The sequence below is a fragment of the Enoplosus armatus genome, chromosome 1 (assembly GCF_043641665.1).
Source record: "Enoplosus armatus isolate fEnoArm2 chromosome 1, fEnoArm2.hap1, whole genome shotgun sequence".
Classification (NCBI taxonomy): domain Eukaryota; kingdom Metazoa; phylum Chordata; class Actinopteri; order Centrarchiformes; family Enoplosidae; genus Enoplosus; species Enoplosus armatus.
Genome location: NC_092180.1, coordinates 20,166,937 through 20,194,509, shown reverse-complemented (window position 1 = coordinate 20,194,509; position 27,573 = coordinate 20,166,937). Strand labels below are relative to the sequence as shown.

Sequence of the window (27,573 nt, the reverse complement as noted above, 5' to 3'; positions counted from 1 at the left end):
TTGGCCGGGAGTGTTGATTCACTGGGACTGCTGAAGTGAGCCCTTTCTTTCTGGCCCTCTAATCAGGTTTTCCTTGTTGATTATTTGATTTGGAAAGAACTCCTGGCCTGCTAAGTGTATGTTTGTCAACACTCTGGCTCCACACCAAATCCCTCGTGCAGAGACGGAGAAACAGAGAAAATACAAGAGGACACAAGGCAGAGATGAAGAGGGTAAATGGAAGGAAGGAAAAAAAATAGAGACATTTTTTGTTTCATGATGACAGTTTTTAGTGTTGGGCAGCACTGACAAACTGGAAAAATAAACCTCAGACAACTTCTGCTTTATTTAACACAACGTGAAACATGTTGAACCTCAACAATTTCAGGTGCTCGAATAGGAAACTCAGGTGTTACATTGGCACTGGTATTCAAGAAATGCCTCTGCTTTTAACTCACACAGCTGATTTTTTTTATTTCTTGTATTTTTCTTCCGATTTTTTGTGGTGTTCTAATTTACCTCCTTGAAGCTTTTCTCAGTTTGTTTTTACGTCCGTCTATTCTTGCTCACAGATACATTCCTCCAGACACTGTTAACTCATTTTATGCCGTCTGGAACACACATGGTGCTGCGAATAAACATGCCCTGATTTATGGACACACACATACAATGTGCACTACAGGCATGCACACAGACAGATGCGTACACATACACACAAGTGCAAGCACTGTCTGTCTGCCTGTGCTCACTTCCACAGTGTGCAGACATGATCATAAAACAAGCAACACAACCCACAAGACTGTTGATTCCTGTGACTCCATGTTTCTTTGAATCCAGAATAATGGTGTCATTTATAGCCATGGATCCATTCAGACCGGGGTGCATAATTACCTGTTAGCTTGTTACTAGCAAGATTTATACTTTCATGTGGCTCTTAAGATCTAATGTGGTTTTCAAAGATTAACCCATTACTGGTTATTATAGGGGCCTCATGCTGTCCCTTGGTGCAGCTTCCTTCCGAATACATTTCATGAGCCACATACAGTAGTTTTGAACATTCAGCACGTACTTTTGTGTGAGGAGGAAGCCGCCTTCTCTGGCCGTCATCCCTGTGGTTAGAGTCACAGAGATTTCACTCTGCAGCACCCTCTGCCCTACAGGAACCAACAGCACGCTCAAGCGTATGTACAAGGCACAGAGACACAGTCTGACACCCAAAAGCAAAGTGATTTGCTGAACTGTTTAGTCATTCGCTCTAATTCAGACATGCCTCTATCACTGAGCAGTTAAAACACATGGAGGATGTGGTGGTGGAGTATCAACATACCTTGGGGTGGGGAGTTTTTGCTTCAAAGAACAAAGCCTGGGGGTTGGAAGTCCTATTTTAAAAGCCAAAAACACTCAACAGTTGGCAAAGTAATCATTGATTTATTACCAATAAACAAACTTTTCCCTAATTACGTAATTATACATGACTAAAACTGCTACTTCCTAATGAAAATACAACAATGCTTTCCACAGATTTTTGCTCAAGTAGAAGTTGAAAATCTTTCAATCCTGAAGATCAAATCTCCACTCAGTTAACAGTCTTACTCCGTCTAGTGTAAAATAAATTACATGTTTCATTTAAGTGCAAGGCTAAAATCGTAAAGGTTTGTTATTTTTTCCCTTTGACTCTTATAAGTAAAAGAGTTTTAAAAGTTCTCAACTGCACTGCTGGCAAACACTCAGTAGCTAGATGAATGAACATCAAGTGTTATGGTGACCTGTCTGAACCAGGCAGCTGTATGACTTCTCCTTCAGCTCACTCTGAAGCTGTGTTATTTTAGCCTGCCGGGACCTGCACCTCTCAGCCCAGACTTGTGTATAGCCTTTGGCCTCTTAACTCCACTCCACTCACACACTGGGATAGCCACACTGGAAGTTAAAGTTCAGTAGAGGATTTAAACAAGGCACTTCAGAGGAATGTGTCCTTGCTACTAGGAAATTGATGCTAATCATTCTTCTATCTACAAAAGTTATACATATTGAAGGAGTTAGGTTAAGGTAACACCTCCTAACTAACTTGGTGTGAAGTAGTAACAAAAAGTCTAATCTAGTTTACTTGTCAGAAATAGATTTTCCCTCGTATTATTTTCAGTTCAGACCCCTCTTGGGAACCAATGGGTCTTTATTCCTCAGTAGCACAACCCTACAAGGTTTTTATTCAGCTAAGAACAGTGAAGCATTATTAAGATCCCTGCCTGCCTGATATCTGCCTCCGGAGGCTCGTCCTCTCACATCACCCGCTGTAAACACAGCATATTTCAGTTTTTCCACAGCTCAGTTCGACATAGGTGCCCCCATATCTTGACTTCTTTCACCACAGGGGACAGTCTCAGAAGTAGCAAGTGAGAGAGAAAGAGAGGGAGATGCAAACATTAGCACAGGCTACCAGTAAATCCGATGACAGCAGTTGAACACCAAATCCACCACTGATTCCAGTACATATTTTACCAATGCTGGAAATAAATTGTGTTTAATAATCCCGCTGCAAACCAGCATAGTTTAATAATTTGCATCAGAGAAAGTCAATATTTTGAAACCAACCATGCATTTCTTTGGTAGTGCTTGCTCTCTGTTTTTCTCAGGTACATATGTTTCCAGGGCCTGATTGTGACCAATTCAGTCCATTTTTATTTTAGCTGGTTTTGGAACAGCACATGACAAATCCCAAGCTACACCCTCTTTCTCTCCTTCCACCCACCACACTTTTGTACCAAACATTGACACAGTGGCGTGTGACGCAAAGCTGCAGGCAGGAAAGGGTCAGTAGCCAGCTGTGGTGGGGTTGAGGCTTGGCAGTTCCTGGGGTGAAACAGCAATGAATGGCCTTGTTCTTTTCTGTTACCCTCATTGGGCTGCCCTCCATCTGCGCTGGAGGTGTGGGCTACGAGGGCAATATGGGAGTGTGCGGAGGGGGGGTGCCATCTTGCCGTCACGCAGTCTGCCAAGTACAACATTACAACAGTGGTGGGATTGTGCGGCCGGTGTGTTTGTTCTGTCCCTCTGAGGAGGAAAGGTCCCGCTCTCCTTTCCATCTTCCCCTTGTCTCTACCCGACACGCAACACTTTTCCTTCATCGGACATCTCACCTCTCTGAGTGGAAACTGGGGTGCGAGCGCTCAGGGACTAATAGAGAGGGCAGCTGCAGTCTAGGTGCCCCATGCCAACCCATGGCACGCATGAGCCACTGGGTTTGAAAAAGGCTGTTGACATTTTTACTGGCAATTTCTTTTTTCTTTTAGCCACAGTATAACCATTCAAAGGCTTTTTATATGAACAAGACCTCACAGAAAGTTTGTGTGAATGATGCTTTTGTATAATTTTATACTAAATTTGATATTTATTAGAGGAGATAAGCTCAGTAGATCTAACGTCCACAGATTCATATCTTAACTATAACTTTGGGCCATATTGAAAATCAACAACAACAACACCATTGTGAAATTGACTTGGAGGCATTCATATGTCCATATTTTGTTAATTGATATGATAATTCAGTACACCAGCTATTTGTTCTTTTCATAATCTCTTAAAGCCAATTAGCCTTCCTCTGCAGATGCAACTTTTATTTAATCTTGGAATGATTGACCAGACCAGGTTTCAAGGTTCTGGTAAGGTTTTTGGAGGTAACAGTGTCCTGCACAGAATTCTGTTAAGTGGCAGGCGTGCAAGGGGAAAAAATTATATGACTATTAGTTGAAAACATCAGTGTCAAACTGGTTAGAGGCCAAAGCGCCAGATGAATCTCCAGTGGCCCTGCCAGAAATATCGCAACACCCTCGACCTGACATTTAGAGTCCCTCCAAAAAAGGTGGCCTTCTGAAGGCAGTGGAAATGAAGAGAGTATTCCTTTGTTCACACCTCTCATCTGGACCCCAACAACTCACATCTGTTTTTATTCTGTTTTTCTGTCTCTCTCTGTCGTTTCTCAGCTCGTTGGCTACAGCGAGAAGCCCGTCAACCTGCAGATGTTCATCGGAACAGCAGACGACCGCTACTTGAGGCCGCACGCCTTCTACCAGGTGCACCGGATCACCGGGAAAACGGTAGCCACAGCCAGCCAAGAAATTGTACTCTGCAGCACCAAAGTTCTTGAAATTCCTCTCCTGCCCGAAAACAACATGACAGCCAGGTACGCGTCAGAAGCACTTCAGGGTTACATTACTCAGTTATGAGCTTACCACCATGAAGGAAGCTTCATCCAATGAAAAAATATCCACGTTTATGATCATACAGGGTTGTAACATCTTCCAAATGGGATTTAATAGATTTTCTTAATTTAAACCAACAGGAGAGTTGGGCGCAGAAGGAAAATGTGAGGGTTTCCCATGGAGCGGAGAAACAAACTTTATTAGAATATTTATGATTCTGCATCACCTGAATGGTTATATTTATATAAGGCCTGGTTTCATTTACATTGGAATTCATAGGAAGGGATTTGGTAGGGATTTTCTCATTTACAGTTGTAATAAATCATATTCACAGGCATTTTTAATTTGTGATTCAACACTTAATTTGCCTCTCATTGCCAATCCCCTGCTGGGCTTGTGGTTGGTTTTATCACTCCCAGACCTTCACTACTTAAATATGTCTTAGATGATTGCCGTCTCGGTGGTGCCGTATGGGGCCGACTATTTTCTCTCTACCTTGCAGTATTGACTGTGCTGGCATCCTGAAGCTGCGGAACTCAGACATTGAGCTGCGGAAGGGGGAGACGGATATAGGAAGAAAGAACACACGGGTCCGCGTGGTGTTCCGAGTGCACATCCCTCAACCCAACGGGAAGGTGCTGTCGCTGCAGGCCGCCTCTATTCCTGTGGAGTGCTGTGAGTGTCAGCTTCCCAGCCTCTCTCTCTCACACACACACACACACCCAAACAAATTCATTCAGAAAACCATGTGCAGGAAAAACTTACACAGACAAGCACACACATGAACCACACTTCTTTATTAGCAAGCTTGCAGTCTGGAGATTTAGGATGTTGATTTAATCTACTGTTTGCTCTCATTGAAAGTCACTTTAGATAAGAACATCTGATAAATGTTAAAAAAGTAAATGCACTCAGTTCTGTCTGTGCTATTGCCATAGCTCTGCAGTAAATACTACCTTTTTTGTTGAGGCTATTAGAGAGTTGTTGATATGAATCTGTGGTCAATTTTGAGGGCATATTTTTTGAGAATTTTGTATTAAACTGCATGATATTATAAGGTGTTCCTCTTAATTTGTCTGCTAACAGTATATTGTTGTACATCCATAGTCCAGACTGCAGTGTGAATGAACACAGCTCAGCAAATGATCATCCTCTTTTCTCCTCCGCCCCTGCTGTGTCTCTCCCAGCCCAGCGTTCAGCTCAAGAGCTGCCCCAGGTTGAGAAATCCAGCCTGACCAGCTGTCTGGTCAGCGGGGGAGAAGAGATGGTCATCACCGGCTCTAACTTCTTCCCAGAGTCCAAGGTCATCTTCCTGGAGAAAGGCCCTGGTAAGTGTTATGTCCGCGCAGCTGCTTAGCCTTGAACCACCGCTGCAGAAACAGCTTGTGTCAATTATGCGCGTATGAAATTGTGTTTCATGGTTGTCTGACAGATTGTATCAGAGAGGCAGCAATAAGTAAAACATTTCAAGTGTCATTTATGTGGTCTGTTGGAAAAAAAAACTTTGAGTTGTTGTGAATGAACATTTATACATTAGTACATGCATGCAACTGAAATTTTGTATATCTTATAAATGTCAGAAAAAGGTGATGAAGATTTTATTTGAGTCATGGCTGAAATCTTGTATTGCTCTAAATGTCAATTTTACAGTAAATGGTGCTCTTAAACTTAGACTAGTGTACTGAAACATCTCAGGAGGGGAGGAAACACCAGTACAATTTACTTTATAGCCCTGTGACAGAGAAATATAAGAATGTTGGTTTGAATAAATTTTTTAAGTAGCAGACCAAACCTACTAAAACAAACTCTACTCAGCTCTCGATTCTCTTTGTTGCTTCTGGAATATGACCATTATTGTCACAAGATGATAAAAATATCCAGGGAAACTTTATTTTTCTCATAAATCTATTAAACCTACCCCTGAATTCTAGTAACAAACGTGTTTAACGTGTGTGTGTGTGCATGTGCATGCGTGCGTGCGGGGCAGTTCTCACATCACATCTATCATTATCTTAGCCTCAACAAGTCCTCTATCACCACAGGGCATTTTGTCAAATGCAGAACAGATTTACGTTTGCCAGTAATGTTGTCTATCAGCATCAAGTAGGCATGAAACAATACGCTCAGATCAGGAGGCAATAGACTGTATATCCTGATCCAGACTTTACATTATACATATTTTGAATTACAATATTAACACAAAATTCAAGATACTCTCTTGTAGCAAACAGCAGTCAGTAGTAAGTGCTTAGTTTACTTACTCATTACAATTTTTTTTTAAATGAGTTTATGTGACAAAGAAATATATACGCAGAAAATACAATTTACATGGTGAATGTAGGAAATACGTTTTTTCATGCCTTTGCTATTTTCATGCTTAGCATTGCTTGCAGTTGGGAAGCCAGTGCAGGACTATCGGTTGCTTGTGCCACCTGTGTAGAGAGGGTGGGAGCTTGGGGGTCAGGATGAATGGAGAATGAGTCTCTGTTTCCTAAGATTGGTATTTGTGCCATTTAAAAGTAGCTTATATCTGTTTAACAAATGCCTAGGATAAAGAGATTACCTAGTTAAATTCCCTGTGCTATTCATCCTGCTACCTGTCATTCTCTGCCTTTTCTTTTTTCTCTTTTGTACACCACTCCGTAATCAAAACATATGTAATAGCTGTTGCCTGTGATGGAAATTTTAAATGGATAACATTCGTTGAGCCAGTCTCTGCCTGCCCGAGGTACCTTTGTGCTGTAGAGCAATAGAGTCAAGTTCACACATGGCAGAAAGTTGACTGGTGCCATTCTCTAAGACTTTCTAGGAAGAAAAAAAAAGCAATCTGGAGGAATGTCTTTTGCTCTTTTGAGGTGTTCCAAGTGAAGCATGGCATAGAAAAGTAGCATGGTTGAAACTACTCACTGGTGGTCATGTCTTTGTAGCACAGCGAGCAAGTGGAAACCTTAGAGAGGTGCATCTTGGGTAGGGAGGAAAGCAGGGCCCCATGGTGCATGAAGGCAGCGGACTGTGGAGGGAGACAGAAAGAATATGAAAGGGGAGGAGAAGATGATGTTGATTAGGTTTGTGTAAATGATCCCCCTCATCATGACTAATCCGCCTGCTTTAGTGCAGAAAGGCACTGATTGGAGTAAGTATAGGAAAGGAAGAAAAGAAAGAGAGGCAGTGACAGATATTTTTCCACCGTCTCTCATAATTGAAAGACAACAGTAGATTCATGAAGAACTGGAGAGACTGGCCAATTGTTGCTAGTACACAGAGATTATGGGATGGTGCTATAAATGACTTTACTATATACAGAAATTGTAGCAAGATAGTTTAGGTTTGCTATCTCTTCGTATGCATAGCTTTGGTGTGATTCCTTTTTCTTTTTTGCTACCTTAATGTAACCTTTACTTGGGTCTTCAGGATTTTTCTCATGACTCGTGGATACTATGCTGAAAGCCCATACAATGAAAAGCCTTTACATTAAGAAAATACTTAGTGTTAATTCTGTTTTAAAATCTGTGATAGATGTCTGTTTTCCTCACTCTCTCTCCTTTGTCTGCCCTTACCAGTGGTCTGATATACATCTTTGAGGAAAGAGGGGAACAAGAAAATGTATTTGTTAGTTATGGAAGTTTTTTGTTTATGTTACTTTAAGTAGTTTTTAGGAAATGAGAAAGGATAAAAGGAAGAGGAAAGTGAAGACAGATAAAGGGACGTCATCAGACATTAAAGTTAAAAATAAGTCCATAATTGGTATAAGTATTTCAACTTTACAAGGATGAATGTTTATATAAAGGCGAGGACTTTAAAGGCTATAACACTGACTGCCTTGAATAGCGACTAATACGGCATGTGTACTCTGTAGACACCGTGTTGTCTCTGTTGTAAAAGCCAAACAACTGTGGGCTTTCACAAAGATGGCACAACATAAACAGTAATCACCTTCTTTATTTTTGCTCAATCTTCCGGCACAGTGGGTGCATGTTCTTTTCCCCTCAGACTGGGGTGTGCAAGGGTGTCTGGATGATTCGAGTCATTGTCTTTTAGTGTGGTATGAGGTTCCTGTTGGTGCTTGTTGTCTGACAGAGCATGTGGGGCCCTTGCTCCTGCCTGTTGAATGTCAACAAGCTGCTCTGCAATAATGCACCGCTGTCAGCTGCAAAGACATTCAAGGTCATTTGCTTCATTGGGGGGGGGGGGGGGGGGATACTCTCATCATCTACAAGTTAAGCTCTTGCTTCACAACCGAGAGAATCTCTTTAGCTTTTCTGTGCCGGTGGATTACTCCAGCTAAGGCTAATGTTAAGGTGAGACCAGAACAGGTAAATCACCTGCTTAAAACTACAGTGGAGTGTGGATTTTGGTAGAAAGCTGAATAGCCTAAATGTTACAAGGCTTACAGTTGAGTGCTTACTTTGTTGAATCTACATGAAGGCTCGTCCTCTCTGCAGACATGTTGCAGATGTCTGACAGCGGTATTTGGGGGAATCCTTTGGGTTTTGAGGAAGAGGCCACGCAGGTGCAGAGTATACTTTTGCACCATGTGAGCACCATGGAACAGCCGACTACAAATGAATTTGCCTCCTCTGAGACTATACAATACTAACTTTGTTGTCAAAGTTTTTATTCTTCTCGACCCTGCGATGACTGTGATTTCTTCCAGCCACACGGCAAGCCTGTCAGTGTTTTCACCCCAACTGCTTCCCTTCAAGCAGCTGCCCCTAAGATGTCTGGCCAAATAATTAGATCCCTCATAGGAAAACTGGAAAGGATGTTTTCTAGCCAGAAACCTGGCAGTGTGTAAAGGCATTTTAAAATAAATGCAATTATTCCACTGCTCTCTCCATAATTTTAACCAGGCAAGACAAACAGCAGGCTATTTGGACATTTGATTACTATTTAATAGCTGCTAAGATTTTCTCCATGGGGGCTTCTGGGCCTTTAAAAATGACATCATTTTTGATGTGTCTTGGTTCTCCAGAACAAATTGAAATTGTGTGCTTTTCTGAAGCCTCATGTGGTTCTTAGGCCCTGTCTGTTTGAGAAAGCACTGTACACTGACATCATCTTTAGGAAAATAGAGAAAGAGAACTTCTCCACACGAGAAAGGTTACTTTGAAAAATATCACACTATTCAATAACACACTTCAAAAGGGGTCTAAACTATAAAACTATAGTTATTAGTGATCATGTGTGGTCTGGGTTTATTACTGCTTCTGTGTTCGTTATCAATTCTAACTCTATTCATTTTAATTTTCACTCCATTTGTTGTGTTGAGATTTTAACTGTGTAGTTGTTGTGTATGTGAGGATGTGATACAATGATATAGTATTGTGCTTCATCACAAGTTTGTATCTAAGATTCATCCATGGAGTTCTCAGTCCATTCTTCATTGAAAAGCCAGACATTACTCTGTTTGTCTTTAGGCAAACCTGTCGTTACTGATATGCTGGTCTGTCAATTGTGGTGGTTTTGGTGGCAATGAGTTGAGAGGAATGATGAGAGAAAATAGTTTCTACTGTAAACATTTTCAGATACATTTTAACTTGTAATATTTGATGTGTCTTTGCCTGTTTATGGCATTAGGAATTATCACTGGCTTATGCATTTTGCTTTTTTCTTGTTCATAACCATTCCTTCTAGATGGACGACCACAATGGGAAGTTGAGGCAAAAATAATCCGCGAGAAATCTCAAGGAGTAAGTAGTCATTAATTTACCTGTACAGTTATTCTACAGCATCTTGTCTGTATATTTGCACTCTAATGAACTTTTTTTGCACTAGTGTTAGCATTTTATAGTATTTAAATGGTATTATGTTTTGTCTGCATTACATGTATGTAAATAATGTTAAATGTTTTCTTTTGTAGTCGTGCATCATGGTGGAGGTCCCTCCCTACCACAGTAAGACTGTGGCCTCAGCTGTGCAGGTGCAGTTTTATGTCTGCAATGGCAAGCGGAAAAGGAGCCAATCTCAACGCTTCACTTACCTTTCAGGTGAGATACAAGGTTTTTGTTTCTTTTTCAACTTATAATTGCTACATTTTAAAAGAAAAAAATCCTTGGGGAACAAAACAGGTTAGGCAAGGGAGCACAATTTTGCTAATGTTATGCTGTTTTTAGGTGCTAAGTAATTTTCCTGCAACTCATTTTACAGACATTCACACAAAGAGATTCTCTCAAGCTTTACTTTGCATTCCTTTGGGCGTATTGCTTCCTGCTGTACTCAATCTCCTGAGGTAATGACAAGAAGTTTGACTGACAGCAGAGACAGTTGAAACGCGCTCTTCGTGTTGTACACTTCTCCACAGGGGCTTCACTAACCCCATTTCTCTCTCTGTCTCTCCAAAGAAAGCATTGCTGTGGTTTAGAGGGGGCTCTTCCACTCACAATAACATTAACACCTGCCAACTGTTTATTTTGTGAAGCCGACTCAAACTCACAAGCCAACCTTTTTTTCTCACATGCACTGTATTTGCATGAGGTTTCATGATGCAAATCTTTTGCCATCCAGGAAATTCTTACTATACATGGACCATGAGTTGTGGTTTGATTATTTTAGCAGCAAGGAAACTCAGTGTTCATGATATTTTGATCTGAAAGTTTCCTTAATGTTTTTCATTAAAGTCAAATTCCTGCCTTGCTATTTGATATTGTTATTGGGTTTTTTTCCTCTTGAAGCCAGTCAAACTGAAAACACCGTTGGCGGAATATAATGACATGTGAGCATTTTGTGCAACATATCTAAACCCTGAGTTTTACCACAACAGTGTGTATGTGTGTGTGTATACACATATAAGCGGCCTTGCCCCTCCACCCACCCAGCCTTTCTGTTTGCAAGCACGCCCACTCGGCACAGACAGTTCCTGTTTTCACCGTTGACAGATTAGGGCAGCCAATCAGAGCCGAATAAAGTAACCCTGCTCTGTCAGTCAAGCTGGGTCCCTGACACCACTAGTGTCACCACGGACACCGCCTGCTTTATTGTGGCAAAAAGAAAAAGAAACTCCCATTCAGTCGTGTTTCATTGTGGGCTGGGCTGCAGAGGCCCAAGTTAAGAAGAAGAAAATTATCAGTGAAAAAAGTACATGTTTTTACAGGAAATTGAGGAATAAAATGCTTACTACTAAATACTTTGTATTTTGAATTGCTGCATTGTTACGCAGTCATCAGTATTTTTCTGATATAAGGAGCACACTACATATGCTCATTTTTGAGGCTGTACCACCCTGACTTCAATTATGTTCCATGTTTAGATATACTGTACGTTACCCTTCCCTTACCCTTGATATCCCTCTGGCTCAGATTTTAGCCAGAATAAACTCCGTTTGGCCTTTTCGTGCCCCTTGCCTCTCAATCCCAGAGGCATGACGGGGTGAGTAGAGGGCACGATCAGTGAACTTGTTTGTTCTGTTGGTCTGATCTGGGCTGCGGGGCATTCAGCTCTTCTTCGCACACAACATTTCACATGATGGCACCCGGACTGACAACATATGCTCCCCCTCTGATTCAGAGCTGGATAAAAATAAAACTCACTGTCACAAGGCACCAGATTGGGAAATAGGTTACCGATTGGCATAGCAGTGCTGTGAGCTGTCACAGTAAAATGGAATGGCCCCATTTACTATCAAAATGTCACTTGGTTTTTGGTAGGCTTCTTTCATCTGGAAAGAGACCCATTTCACAATCCATACATTTCAGAGCCTATATTCACAGCTTTGAGATTCTCACGACCTAGTTCTTCAGGTTTTACTGAAACATATTTCATCTCTAAAGCCACAGACGGAGGGAATTGTGGGGGGTTGAGAAAAAGGAAAAGCTTGAAACAACTACTGCCTTTCTTTCGCAGGTTGAAGTCACTGGACTACTGTACCTGAAGCAAAAATAGCAGTGACAGTGTCAATGTTGCAATGCGGTGACTTGACAAATAAATAGATTAAGTGTCTTTTCTTTCTCTTCTTGCAGTATTGTATTGATAGATGTAACTGACAATGTGGTTTCTCTTCTGTTCTTTCATCATATCTGTCTTTCCTCTTTCGTCACATCTCTCTTCGTCCCTCTCTCTGTGTATACCTCTCTCTAGTCATGGTGAAACAGGAGCACAGAGAAGAGCTGGACCTTCCTGCAGTACCCCCTATGTCCATGCCCCTGGCACATGCTGCCAGTCTGGTGCGCACCCAGCTGCCTTCTCCTGAGCAGGGCCACCCATCGGACAACCTTCTGTCCAGCTCCCCTCATGGCCTGGCCGCGGGCTCCGGACCTGGCCTGCTACCCCTGCAGGCCCCTTGCCCCTCCCTGGGCTCCCCGTCTTTCCAGCACCTGCCTCACCTTCAGGGTCGCAGTTTGCACCACCCCCCTGCAGACTGCCACATGACGTTCCACCCGAGCTCTGCCCCGGCTCCTCTTCCTGCTCCTTCCCGGCCCTCCTACCAGCCTATGCAGCACAGCCACAGTCACGGTCATAGCCTGCCCTTCAACGGCCAGTCCGGCCTTCCTCCTCAGGGCTATGAGAGGATGCCCTTTCAGCACAGCCCCAGTGCAGCGTCACACCCGATGGGCATGGGAATGGTGTACCCCTCCTCCCCTTGTTCCTCGCCATCAGCTCCCTCCTCTTCAACCACCAACCCCGTTGCTGGGTCTCCCCAGAGCCAGCAACCCCTGCTCACCCCCTCATCCCCACACCTCCACACACTCGGAGGCTATCACTGCTCCCCAAATCCCACCCAGGTGCCCTCTCCCAGTGGCCACCCCCTTGTGGGGCAGCACTCCTCCCAACTGCAGAGGGCTATGGGCTACCATCCAGTAGGTCAAAGGTCAGCCTCCTGCCCCACACCATCCAGTGCCCCTCCTCCACGGATGATCCCCTCTCCACACTCTGGGCCTTCCTCCCCTCAGCTCCACTCGCTGCCCTACCAGTCTCCCACCTCATCCTCCCCCACCTCTGGTGGCAGTCCTCTGGGGCCCCTGCAACAGCAGCATTCAGGACAGCCTTCTCCTCAGGCTACAAGCCCGGTCATGGCTAGCCTGTCCCCGGCTGCAGCAGGGCCTCTGGTTCACCCTCTAAGCCCGCAGGGGCCCTTCCCCTCGGACGGGGAGAGGCTGAACATCAAACAGGAGCCGGAGGACAGGGAACCCACCTTCCGCTCCATTGGCCTGCAGGACATTACGCTGGATGATGGTAAGATATTCATCATATTTATCTCTGTAACTACACAATCATTTTGAGTTCTTTTAAGGGTCAGTGTCACCTGATGTCTTCAACAAGCAGAAAAGCAGTGAGAGTTATTGAGAGCAATGACGTCAACCTGCATTCTCTGCTGTAATTAGTCAGTTCACGAAAACACAGCACAGGACGTCTATGAACAGTTATTTGAACTTGAAGCTCATGGAGGCAGCTACACAGAACAGGCAAGGCCAGAAGAAATCACTCTAAAACAGTTTAAAACAATTAAAAAGAGAAGCTGGCTCTCAGACAAAGACACCCTGTGGACATCCTCCCTCACTCCTTCTACAGTACCTTTCACTTTGTCTTGCTCTGTGTGTAACTACATGTCTTTTTTGTTTTTGCTCTGACTCTCCAGTTTTCTGTCAGTCCAGTCTTTCTGCTCTCATTATCACATTTTCCTTCCTCACCCTGTCCTTTCACATGAGATATTTACATAGCACACCGATCTGTGATTAATTTCATTCTCAGTCTAAAACAAGGGGCCGCTGAGGGATTATATTTACCCTACAATATGTCACGCGCAAGATAAATTTGTATCTGATGGTGTAAAACAATACAGAGCACCAGTTGTTGTATTTTCAAGGGGTTGAAAACTTGATGCCTGATTATGGTGATAGTGTTTCATCTGTCATTGCAGCGCACAGTTGTGTACACAGGTTCATTACTGAGGGGTCCTGTGACTTAGTATTGGGTAACATAGACACAATGGGACTGATAACTATAGTATCATATTAAAAGGCCTAATTGTAAACCGCTAAGCTTCTGTATCTCTAGCAACAGTTTGGAGATTAATTACACTTTGTATTTTTTTGGCTTCTTGGAACTGGGGAGAGGATTGCATCATTTTGTGCTACTTGCAAAGTCTGTCGCTGGAATACAGAGACTACAGTTGTTTGCTGCTGCAGTAATTACATCCTGTGTGTGTTTGCGTGTATGTGAAAATGTGTGTAGGTGCGTTAACAACTCTAATTAGCATGCTCAGGAGAACTTGTTGACTTAACAATTGACTGTGAAGCCAGCGCATGCATTTAGCAGCTTTTGTCCCTCATCCATGAATTCTACTTTACCTGGAATACGTGTCCAAACTATTCTAAATCATCGACCTCCTTATCTGCTGTTCAGAGCCTCGCCTGGTTTTGTTAACCCCATATTCAAATGAGGGTCCTAAAGGTTTAGGGTTAATAAGTAGCCTGGCGAGGCTGTGTCAGGGAGGTGTGATATTGTCTGCTAGCAAGGGTCAGCCTAATTAACACAGGGCCATTGTCAATAAGTCATGTGTGAAAGACCAACAACCACTGAGGTTCATCAGTGCATAATACTTATGCGTACACACACGCTAACACACATTAAAACATTTAACCTGTGTGAAAAAAGGCCCAATGACAGAGCTTTTCTGTCTTTGTTTTTTTATAGGCTCACATGTAGACACATGTATGCACTCATAAAATCTGTTTACTCAGAAGTTTTTCACATAAAACTCAGATTTAGTCTGCCTCTCCCCATCACCGACACACACAGCCACTCTGAAAGTAGCTGGCTGCACTCGCACTCTGACAAAGTGTGAGAAAAGTTTGTGAGTGACACGGTTCAACCGGGAATGTAAGCTCTCCCTCTGAGCCTGTGGCTAAAAATAACTTTCTGTGCCAGCCCAGCTCTGTAGGCCATGTTGTGAAGTAGCAACGTGAAGCTTTCACCCAGCTCTGAGTTTTAGGAGGTCGCAGTACACTCTCTTAAGTAGACCATATTCACCCCAGTTTCACAGAAAAGACAGATCAGGGTGGGCACAAATGAAACGTAGATCTAGAGTAGAAGAAAATGCACAGTTTCATACAACATACACAAATATATCCTCCACTTTATTTTTCCTTATAAAATACATCTAGCAGTAAAACATTCAATGTTTTGTGGAGAATCTGTCTTTAAACAGTTTTTTGACCTGTAGAAAGCTGAGATTGAATCATTCATGTGGATATCGTACAAACATTATACATGAAATAAACTACTGCAGCAGTGTCACAGACTTGTGTCAGCGGCACGAGAGGGAATACGAGTGTGAGTGTGTAGAAAACTGCTCTGGTTAGCAAGCAGATGGCCCTTGTGACGCACACCAGAGCATGCTTGAGATGTGTGTGTGTGTGTGTGCGTGTGTGTTAGATGGGGTATTGTGTTTGTGTGTATCTGTTTGATGTTGTGGAGTTGGTAGTGTACTGTATGTGTGTGTGTACGTGTGTGTGTGTGTGTGTGTGTGTGTACAAAGCAGGAGACACAGGAGGTGAGAAGACAGACTGACAGACAGATGGACAGACAAGGTCAGGATCCAACCCCACTGCAGGGTCACTCAGCCGAGACATTCAATATGAAATGTACTTGGCATCTGAGATAAAATTTAGGTATATATTCGATAATTGATTTTATATATTATATATATACTGTATATTTAAGATGGACCATATTGACTAAATAAAGTAGTGTAGTTACAGTGAAATTGGACTTAATCCAAATATAAAAAAAGAAATATATATAGCTTTTGAAATGGCTTCTTTGAAATGCCAGCATATGGACAGCGAGGGGTTTTATTTTCATTAGGTTTTGCAGTGGAAAAAAAAGGAAAAGAAGATGTTAACAAAGGCAATGAACTGGAAAAGCAAAGAAGGAAGTTTTCAACAAAGCAACATGGGAGATAACTGAATGTCGCGAAAACGTGCAGCTTTGTGTATTTCTACTGCTTTGATGTCTGAATCAAAACAGAACAGAGTAGGTTGGGTGCTGCCATCATGAAATATTATCAAAGACAGGTTTTTCATGATCACTGTTTGGCACATTGTGCTTAGGAACCATGTTGTGTCAGTACCTCAACAAAAAAAAAACAAATACAGGTTGTATTCACTGTATTTCTATTACAGAACTTAAGCATAAGCAGGTATAGATGATTGATGGACTTATATTCATTAACGTCAGCCAGGTTTGCCTGTAAACTGGTGTGTGTTTGTCTACTCCATAAACACAGTAGCGGTTTGAAGAATGGGCCCTCCTACGATGATGATTGCAGCCGTCGTGGTGACAGAATCTGAGGCCCCTTTGCTGTCAAACCATGCATTTAACTAATTAATCAGCACATGACGATCTCTGTGTTTACAGAGCACTGATGGGCAGGGATAGCACGTGTGTGTGTTAGTCCGTGCGTGCGTGTGAGCAGTTTCTGTGGTGTCGGCAGTGTGCGCAGTGTGTGTTCACAACAATAGCCGGCCTTTTGTTGGCCCGGCCCTGCCCAAACGCACAGCTGCCTCAAACTGCAAGCTTTGAGGGTTAATAATAGGCCGAGCCCTGCTGCCTGCACTCCTTGAGAGGGACACAGTAATGACACAAATGCGCACTCACAGATACACACAGGGAGTGACACATCCTGTAGATGTAATCAAATATATACGGGGCAGTGTCCGTGTAGTCACATCTTTTAAATATACGTTTTTATTGTTCTGTTTTTCTATCTTTACAAGGGCACAGACTGTGAAGAAATAGACAGAAACTTCCAGTAGCTGTTGCTAAAAAAAGTCGTGGCACCACATATTGTGCAGCACAGTAGTTCTTCACATGTTGTTGACATTTTAATTTCACAGTCAGACTTTTAATTACTATTACTTCATTGTTACTCCGAGACTTGCACACTGTATTTTCTGAATGTCAAGATGCCTTAAGCAACATTTTACAATTCGCTTATTCAGTTTGTTGCCTAGAGTTAGATGAGAAGATCAATACAACTCTATACTTCAAATATAGCGGCCGGTTAGCGTAATTTAGCATAAAGACTGAAAACAGTCTGTCTAAACACCTCTAATTAACAGAGTACGTCTTGTTTGTTTAATCCATACAAAAACTCAAGTGTTAAAATGGCACGTTGTGGTTTTTACCGGGCTTATGTGCCGGACTACTTCTTGGCAGCATACTTGCAAATGCTCCTTACCAAGAAATAGTGCAGCACGTAAACCCCTGTTAAACCACAGCTTGTACACAAATACTGGAAACAAGCAAGATATAAAATGTTCATTAGTGAGCTTCAGAGGTGCTGGTAGGCGGATTTTGTTACCTTCGAAGAGAGTCAGGCTAGGTGTTTCTTTATTTTTATGCTAAGCTAACCAGGTACTGGCTGCAGCCTTATATTTAACAGACAGATATGAGAGTGGCATTGCTCTTCTCATGTGACTCGGCAAGAAAGAACATCTCGGACTATTTCTTTAACATCAAAACAAGTAGCTCTTTGTAATGAGAACGGCTTGTCAGCACTGTCAATCCCACAGAGAACCAGCAGCCGCATCTTCTCAGTTTGAAGTCTTCCTCAGCTCACAGGCAGCTGCTCTCTGCCCACAATCTGACTTTATGCTCCTTGAACGTTGCAAAATGGCAGAGAGCCGTAAATGAGTAAAACTGGTGAGTGGTGAAGAGGCCAACATCTAGCAATCCAAAGAAGACTTGGATATTCTTTCTCGGAGTTGGCCAACCAGACCAGGGAGAAAATGCCAGTGAATACTGGATTTACCTTTGACAGGTGGTGAGAAATACGACTCCAGTTGTATCCCAAATGAAATTAAACTTGAAATTAGACTTGGAAATGACCTTTGGTTTTTGGCTTCCTTTGTAAATTATCTTGATTCACATTTTTTCTTTTTGAAAGGCCTGAAAAGTTCAGATGAGCTTGGTTGATTTTGTTTGGTACTGTAAAGGTACACCTGCCTCATGTATTGTCATTTAATAGCCACAAAGATTGTAAACAACAACGGTGTAAAGTTATTTACAGTAAAAGCATTGAGTGGTTGGCAACTCAAGCTGAGCAGCTTTTTTTATGAATTAATCACTAGAGATATTGCATCAGACAAACTAGCTTTTCCATAATTATTAACTTTTCATGTGTGTGTACACAACCAGGAAGATTTGTAAACATATCTGTAGTTAGTTTGAATGTGATTATATGTATGAAACAACCAAAAATAAATCACCCGTTTGTTTGTGTGCAGATGCATGTGTGTGTGTATGGGGCCGTCTTAGTCAGAGGCTTCATGCTGCCATTAACCAACCATAACAGAGTAATAACACACAGCGCATGAAAAAAACAACAGTGGAAGGAAAGTACGTTTCCATCAAATGCTGCTGCTGCAGCTCGTTAAAAACAATGGCAAACATTTGCTGGTCTTTTCCCCTGAAACAAGTGGAAACGGACTTTCTGTGTCATCTTTCCATACAATTAAGGTCTTAGAGAGTGTAATGCAGAGGTCTTGGCAGAGGATGGAGCCTGGTGTGGAGATGCTGCCAGGGCTGCCTTTTTTCTTGAGACAGGAGGAGGGGAAGCCTGGAAATCCCTCGGTGGGGATGAGAGCAACATATTAACTCTTAGTTCATGTTTCTGAATATAGATGTACCAAATTATTATGAAAACGAACAGTGCTGTCTTTAATGGGATGGCAAGGTAGTTAGTTTGTTGCGTTGTTGGCTGCTTCTGTTGCTCTTCCTGAGTGTCAGGGTTGATTTGCTCGTCAGCCAGGCATCGAGTGCTGGTGTTTGACTGGAAAAATGAATGCTAGTCACCACATTTCTCATGGTGCGCAAGCGAGGACTTGACAGAGTGTGGTCAAGTAGATTTCACTCCCGGTCCTGTGCTCATCTGCTGAGTAGGGCCGCTACTCTGTGTCCCGGATCAAAGGCGGGAGTCTTGAGAATCACTTACCGTCAGATCAGATGGGAAATCCACAGATGATTCACACAAATGAGTGACTTTGAGAAAGTGACTTTTAAACGAGCTCCTCCGGTGCGCTCTGTGCCTTCACCCACTCACCCACTCACTCACTCACTTACTTACTCCATGAGTGAGATTCAAATAAAACAGAAGAGGATCACAGAGCAGCAGCGGGGTTCAAAGAGTGAAGCAGAGAAAGCTTTACTGAGGCAGATCTGGAAGATTTCAATACAAGTTCCATCAACTGACCATCTATTTCCAATGTGTGTGATTTTTGAACTGCTTTCTCTCATACCTGAGGCTTTGTCAAGGAGTGTGCATGTCATTACAGGGCCCTGCAAGTGGAAACTGTGTGCTTTGATATTCCCTCTTGAAGGCAAACTGAGTCTCTTGCCTCTTTCTGTTCCCTTCGCACAAATGTTTTCCATTGTGGCATGTTGTCTTCATTTGCTGGACTCAAGAATCAGTCAGTCTTTGAGTTATTTGCTTAAGCTGCTCTGCCAGAGTAATGTTTTTTAAGCCTGGGTCAGGGAACTTTTTTCAATGTGTCATAGAGGGTTATGACAATTACCCATTTTCCATTTCGACAGTAGATTCATTTATCGTGCTGAATGTCCATCTGCCTTTTTCACTTCTGTTTTGCATTATGGAAATCTTTTTAATATACCTCCTTCGACATGCACTTTAGAAACGGATTCGTGAGATTACCCAATCTCAGTGGCGGCCTGCTAGACGTGAAGTTTTGTTTTGAGGAAACATCTTGTTCAGCTTCAGATTTGACAATACATTTGTTTTTAGAGTCACAGTTTATTTTTTACAAGGAGATTTTTTTGGTTATATCTTTCTCTGGCACATTCTGTGTGCCATTAATCTGAACCCCCCTGGCTGGTTCCTGACTCTTTAGACTGTAACTGGCCTACTTCACAGAGCTTTAGGAGAAGCTCGGTCCTAAAGATTAGTTTGAACATTTATGATGAAAGCTCCAAATGAAAACATGTAAAGCCCAGTACAAGCAGCATACTGTGTACATGATGAACATGAGAGGACTTAGACCTCACTTGCTATGTTTACATGTTGTGTACATGCTACATACGTGGAGCATTAACCCTAACCCTGCACACAGGGGAAGGATACATCTGACGCGAGGCTACCTGAGAGCAGCAGCAGCAGTATTAGCAGTCGGCTGATGTATATTTTGACTAGGGAGCCCCCCTCCCAGTCATCTGCAGAGGATCTCCCTCCGGCTGAGCCATTCAGAGCCACACTTACTATGACAGGCAGTGCTGAATCACCGGCTTTCTGTTGCACTGTCATGAGCAATACCAGTAAATCTGAGAAAATACTATCAGCATATGAAACTCATCACAGGCCCGGCTCGACTCAAAGCTCTCTTTCACTTCTGGATTATTGATGTGTGGAGCTCCAGCTTTAAATGAATGATTGTATCTGAAGTGTAGATTATTGCTCATTGATGTGGGAACATTCTGTTTTATGTAAAACAAATTTTCTGTTTTTTTCCCTTAGCGAAAAAGTTCTGTATATTTCTGTGTTTTGTGCTTTATATTTTTAATATAATATTGATTCCTTTCTCATCCAATCAGAAGGGAAACAACAGGGAAGAAGGTGCTGTCTCCTCTTTTCCATTGTCTGCTTCAAAACTGTGATGGAAACTCTCTTCCAAAATAAAAATAAAATAATATTTTTTACCATATTATCCAGTTGTCCAAATTTACATCGAGCACAGCTGTAATATCAAGAGTGAAGCCTAACAGAAACATTTCTGACAGACCGCGTGGGGAAACCTCTTCCGACACCTTTTTTTAATGAGAAAACCGAGTTAATCAAATTGAGAGGAATTTGTGTAAAGTTGCGCTTGATCGAGTCATGGGTTTTCAAATTGTTCTATGCTAATGGCCCTCTGTGTCTCTCCCAAGTTATTTACCCATCAATAGGTTAATGTTTGCCTCAGCAACTGTCTAATCAGCACAGCAGAAAGTGATATGTTTTTGCAGACGCCCACTTGATGTCGGTCTGTCGCACTTCGTCGCTCATATTCCTGTGGTGTTAGTGCAGATTCACTCCCATCCATCGACAGAGCTACAGAGTTCACCGCATGACATTTGAGCTGTGCGGGAGGCTGTGGCAGGCCCATAAACATCGCTCTGTAATTGAATTGGTCAAAGTGTTTAAATTAGAGCTTTACACAGATCATGGTTTGATTTGAAAGATGAGTGTCTCATTCAAGGCATTTTATACATTTGTTCTGTATTAAAAGTGGTAAAAGCGAAATATGACACATTTTCAGTGCTACATTCCACTAATTTGGTGTGGAGCTTTTTATAAAAGAAGCCCAGTTACTAGCCTTTTCTTTTCATCGATACAGCTGCTCTGATGCAATAAACAGCTGTAAGACGCTGTTTATTTTGAGCACAGTTGCACCACTTGTCTTTTGAAAGGTCATGGCCTTTAAAGGAGATCTGCTGTCCTCCATCACAGTTTTACTTCACCGGCGGGAGTTATGTTCAAAATCGATAAACCGGCCAACTTGTCGTATATATATTACACCTCCATGTTACATGTACAAAAGTAAAGCGATTTGCTTTGATAGTCACAGTGTCGTTTCATAAATGCGTGGTGGTGTGATTGTGTGTGAACATGGTTGACATGGGAAAGGAAGAGCCTCCCACGCTAACAGGATGATGTGAGTGACGGTGGCCAGACACAAAAGCAAGCGGCACAAAACACAAATAAAACAACAGAATGTAGGCCGAATCAAAAGTGTTGGTCCTGTGACAAAGACTGTAAAATAAATGAGGTTTTTAATGGAATATGTGTGCAGTCAGTACACAACAAAAACGGACTTGGAGCGCACTGTAGTTTGAGGAAGGGATGATGAAACTGTGAAACAGAAAGGAAAGTAAATGAGGATTATTATGTTTTCGTGAATGGATGGAAGATGTGTTGCTTCATGAATACATTTGTTTTATTTTACAGCGTTCCTTTCACTCTGTGTGTCATCAAATTTAAATATGGTTTCTTTTTTCGCATGAAACACACTTGACTGAGTCACCCCCCCCCCCCACCCGCTCTTTTTTTTTTTTTTATTGACTTACAGTAATACATGTGTTTCTTAAGGCCTGGGGAATGTGTGCCTTTTACAGTGCAGTTATGGACAGAGAGGTGGAGAGGAGAGGAGCTGTATTTTGACTTGTCATGTACAGGCAGGTCTGCTTGTAAATCTTCGAGTTTCAAACTGGGCCAGAGGTCTCTGTTGCACCCTCCCAAACCAGTTCACCCAGCCTGATTTTTGCACTCCGTGTTTCGGACCTATCGACGTCACCTTTAAAACACTTACAGGGACAAAAAACTGAACACACGCATGTTGTTGCAGTGGAAGAAAAACAATTCACATCACATTTTCCATGAATCCCAAACAAATGACAGTCTGCCTGTCTGTCCTCATGTCTTCCTCACCACGTCAAAAAAAGTATTTGAAGTTGATTTACTTCACGGCTGCACTTTTTTTTTTACTAGCTCCCTGCTGCTTCTCTTGTGGTCCCAGTGTGAATGCTGAATGGAGGCAGCAGCTGTAGAGCCATCACACGTGCCGGCTGAAAAACAGGCAGCAGCAGCGCAGAGAGAGTTATCTGTTATTTATTTAAAATCAGGCTCTAACTGAGTCAGTGGAGTAATTAACCTCGCCGTGCCTGAGTGCCACTCCGGGCTCCACAGCATGTTTTTAACAATGGATTGGTTTTACACGGCCCCCTTTTGCCATGCTCACACACCCCAGGAACAGGCCTGAGGAAATGTACTGAACCACCATTAAAGCTCTAATGAAGTAACGGACGTCCCCGCTGGTTGGCCGGTCGTACAGGACTCTGTTTATAGGAGTCTATGTGCTGTGCTAACTGGTAACAGTTGTTGGACCCAAACAAAGGTCAGAACTGGCACATTTAGTGAGTGGAATAGTTTCTCTCATTTGTTATGTCAGGAGTGATTATACTTCACGTCAGAGCCGTGACTTTGTGACCTTTGGTTTTGCCAGTTTGTTTGAGTTTTTCCACTTTGAGCCCGTAGCTGCTTTAGTTTGAGCTTTCAGTGTTGTGAAGAACTCGGTGTGGAGCAACACTGCTCTCTGCTGGCCAGAAATATGAACTTCTACTGAATCTCTTTGTTTTTCTCTTCACAGTAAATGAAATCATCGGCAGAGACATGTCCCAGTCCCCCAGCACTCATGGTCCTCCATCAGCACACAACCAGTCATAGCTCAGTCCACTCTCAGGCCCTGATGCAGCCTTTTGGGTCGTGAAGCATCCCCTCCAGCTCTTAACCCTGCAACCCTATGGCTCCGACACTGACCCCGGACCCTTGGTCCTGGTCCAGGTGCTGGCCCTGTCTGCGATGGGACAAGAGGGCAGGAAGAGATGAGAAAGACTGTGGTCAAAGACAGAATACAGTTGGAGATTCTGTTGAAGCCTCGTGGACCTGCTTGACCACCAGCCTGACAAGAAGACACTCTCTGCTATTTCTCTCATTTCGAGATACAGATACAGAACTCACAGCGTCACTCAGATTAAACAGAAAGGTGAGCAGGAGAGTGCAGCCATGTCGAGTCACACTGATGTTGAAATGGTTGAATAATGAGGATTAAAGAGATGTGACCCGCCCCCCCTTCACTAGGCGTGCGTCTGACCTTTCAAAGCACTGCTGTCTTCCTGACCAATCAGCTCCACGTGAGTTCGGAGCACCCACTTATTCAAATAACTTTCTGCAGTGGAGACCACACACCAGCGTGTGTCCCCGTCCCCCCTCTCACCAGCATCGGCCTTCGCGAATGAAGGTGTCTTGAGACAAATAAGAATAAGAGACTCGGGAGTGCACAGTGCTCTCACAGGAAGCCAGAGCTCCGATTCAAAAGAGTTTCTCAGCCAACATTCTTATAAACATCAACACACTGAAGCACCCGTGATGCTACGAAACATTCTGGGTGGGTCTGAGCAAGCATCAGTTTAAGATTATAGATTTACAGAGTTTAGAAAAATGAATTATTAGCCGTAAAAATTGGATTACCAAATTCAAATCAAACCAGCCTGAATGATCGGAATTTTAATTAGCAGTAAAAAATCTTTCAGAAAATGTTCGTATATCTGGCTGAAGTTTCCTGTCCGCTCTCAGTGGGTTCTTTTCTGCTCATGGCTTAGTGATGACGACACTGTCCACTCCTTGTTTTTCTTCCCTTTAAATGATAAAACCATTCAGGTCTGGAGTGCAGAGCTCCTCTGGCGCTGGTCTTGGATCTGCAACCTGCAACATTCCACAATGTTTAGTAACCTCGCAGCCGTGTAGATAACTGTACATGACCCCCCCACCCCCTTCTGTTTCTTCTTCACATCCTCCCTCTCCCGTGTTTGCTGATCTCCTTGATGAACAAATGCCTTATTAACACTTAGCAGCTTTGAATGGTAGCGAAAACTTTTTTTTGTTATTGTTGATTTGCACAGCTGGCTTTGAGTTTGACTATAATATTTTTTCGTGAAAAAGATGTGCGACTTGTGGGGTCATGTGGGTGTGATTTCATGAATCCTGATGAGGGGTGAGTGGGTGTCAGGACAGAGCTAGCCCTCTATGAACATTTGCATTCAAAGATATTTGAAGATGCCCGTTATTTCCACGTTACAGAGAAGTGTTTTTTATGAATCCGCAGAGACAGACCTCTCTGAAATTTCTGTTCATGCAATAACTCCCCAAATCTCCCAGGGGCCCTTGTGTGCCTTCTAATTCCTAATAGCCAACGTACCTGTAATGGTATGACGACATGTAATGGGAAATAATCTGACAAAAGTTTTGAAAGTATTTTATGCATAATGATGTCTATATATTGCTTTTATGTATTGTTCCCCCGCTCTGTAATGAATAAGGTAAAATCCCAAAGTCCAGACAACAGCATCTGGATCCAACAGGGTCGTCCACACCCCCGTTTGCAACAATCAATGTTTGCCCCAAATCAATGTTTGCCCCCCCCCCCCCCCCCCCCGTTCTCGATGACATTCTGTGTATGGCAGCAATAACACAGACTGAAGGAGAGAGTGTTTTCAGGCAGGTTTGTGGTCAGACGCGACGTGGATGTGAACAGACACAGACAGATTCTGGTGTGAAGATTTTCATTGGCTTTTTCCTTTTTGTTTTTGCCTTAAGCTTGACAATGATGCTCCTGCATGTGAGAGCTGAGGAGTGTTGCTTTATGACCGTGTGAAGTCAGTTTCCAGGTGAAAATGATTCTGCTATGCATAAAAAATTCTGCCTAATGCCTTTAAAAATGAGTAAAAAAAAATAGAAAAAGATTTAAAAAAAGACCTTGATGCCTCTAGAAGTAGACTGTAGACTTGTTGTAGATGCTTGATTGATTCTGTTAGTATCCTGGAGTTGTCCATCAGCCAATCTGCCTTGTCAAGCATCTTAATAGGTTCAGTGTGTGTGTGTGTGTGTGTGTGTGTGTGTGTGTGTGTGTGTGTGTGTGTGTGTGTGTGTGTGTGTGTGTGTGTGTGTGTATGGATGGTTGGTGTGTGTACCAAATATGCTGTACAGAATACAGGAATTTAAATAGTCCTATTTTCAACAACAGAAGCACACACGTATTTAGGCTATGCAAACTATAACAGCAGCAAATGTGAGATAAGACATTAAATATGAAAAATGAGATTATAAACTATTTGTAATAATGTTGCTTATGAGAAAAAAAACATTCAGATAGTGAGAGTATCATGTCACTATGTAAACTATTAGGATGCCTTAACTCTTGTTTGAAAACCAGTTTGTCAGTGTGTCTGTATGCGGTTCTGGGTTGATATTTTTTTCCACGACTTAAGTCAGTAACTATTATTATTATTATTATTATTTGTTTGTTTTTTTGGGGCACAGGGTGGACATTGAGGGGTTGGGTGGGAGAAGGGAGCTGGCCTTTTTTGGGGATATAAAGCTGGTCCTGCAGCTCGAAAGACTTGAGTCAACAAAAGGCGAAACAAAACCAGCATTGACAGTAAACTCTGGCTGCCGTCCTCTTCTGTCACAACCAAAGACCGAACAATATGTTCCCATTTTACATTATGGTAAAGCAACAGAGACTGTACAACTCTATTTTTGATACTTTGAAATGGATGTCATTCCTAAAAGGTTGGGGACATGTATGAGTGTTGAATATATATATATATATATATATATATATATATATGTATATATATATGTATATATGTATATATATATGTATATATATGTGTGTATATATATATGTATATATATACATATATATATATGCATATATATATGTATATATATACATATATATATATGTTTTGTAAAATAAAAGGGAAATACAGGTTTAGCTGATGTTTACCGAGCCTTGTATTGTCATTTCTTGTATATTTTGTATGTTAAAATTTTTGTAATTTTTAAGACTGCAGTGCTTTTTGAAATTATTCAAAGGGAATACCTTGCATCATACTGTAGGCTCTAAAGTAGTGTATATCAATAAAACAGAAAACTCAGCTGTGGCTTTGTGTCACTTTTTCTTTCTCTCCATGTCTTTGATTGAAAAACTCTGTGATCTCACTCTTTCATTTTACCAAAATCGTCCCACCAAACCCTGTTCAGACCTCAGCACACTACAAGCATTTACTCAAAAGTTAAACTACTAGATGGGCATAACAAAGGTAATATACAAGAAGAGCTACTTTATTAATCTCCTTGGATGAATGTGTGTGCAGCTGTAAACGCATTCTTTCACAAAGTCTTATATTCATACGTATAGAGGGCACTGGTTTGGTGCTAATTTGTGTCTATAAAAGGTGAAATCGTGATTTGGATCGATTTGAGTGAAGTTGGCTTTCATTAAATGGATATGATGCACAATTGCAAAACCATTATGTATAGAATTTTTATGACAAAACTCAGGTAGCAATGTATTATTAACGAGTCCATAACTACTGAGCAAATATCTGCTGATGAAGACCATGAGATATGGGCAAAAACACTAAGGGCTGGTTTCACAGACAAGGCTTAAGGCCTAGTCCTAGACTAAAATGCCTGTTTGAGCTGTCTTAACTCAAAGCGACTGGCACAGATTTATCTTGAACTAGTCTTAGATTTGGCCTGTTCTGGATTAAACTAAACCAATTGCAAGAGGGAGGATTAGAGCTACTCTAGGACTAAATTGAATCTTAACTTAATCCTTCAAGAAGGCAGGTTTAACTTCTGCTTAGCTATGTTTGTGAGGGAGCATGGACTACTTGGAATGTCTAATTGAAGACCAAAACGCACTACAGAGGCCAACCAGGCTAGTACTTGTTGATAGGACTAATCCATTGAATTACTTTGATGAAATAACTTTTCTATCATTGCTACAGCTGTACTGCACAACTACCTGAAGCAGCATTGCTGTCCGGATCCTCCAATAGCAGA

At 42.2% G+C, this 27,573-nt stretch overlaps 1 protein-coding gene across 1 annotated transcript in view; it reads left to right on the top strand.

Moving 5' to 3' along the window:
• nfatc3a (nuclear factor of activated T cells 3a) overlaps positions 1-24,298 on the top strand; it is a 57,460-nt gene extending 33,162 nt beyond the window's left edge. Inside the window, exons 4-10 of the mRNA XM_070913665.1 lie at positions 3,957-4,156; positions 4,678-4,850; positions 5,363-5,503; positions 9,810-9,865; positions 10,036-10,162; positions 12,249-13,343; positions 23,309-24,298. Coding sequence (XP_070769766.1) covers positions 3,957-4,156; positions 4,678-4,850; positions 5,363-5,503; positions 9,810-9,865; positions 10,036-10,162; positions 12,249-13,343; positions 23,309-23,385 — 1,869 coding nt within the window. The 3' untranslated portion in view covers positions 23,386-24,298. The remainder of the gene's footprint in view (positions 1-3,956; positions 4,157-4,677; positions 4,851-5,362; positions 5,504-9,809; positions 9,866-10,035; positions 10,163-12,248; positions 13,344-23,308) is intronic.
• The last annotated feature ends 3,275 nt before the right edge of the window (positions 24,299-27,573 follow it).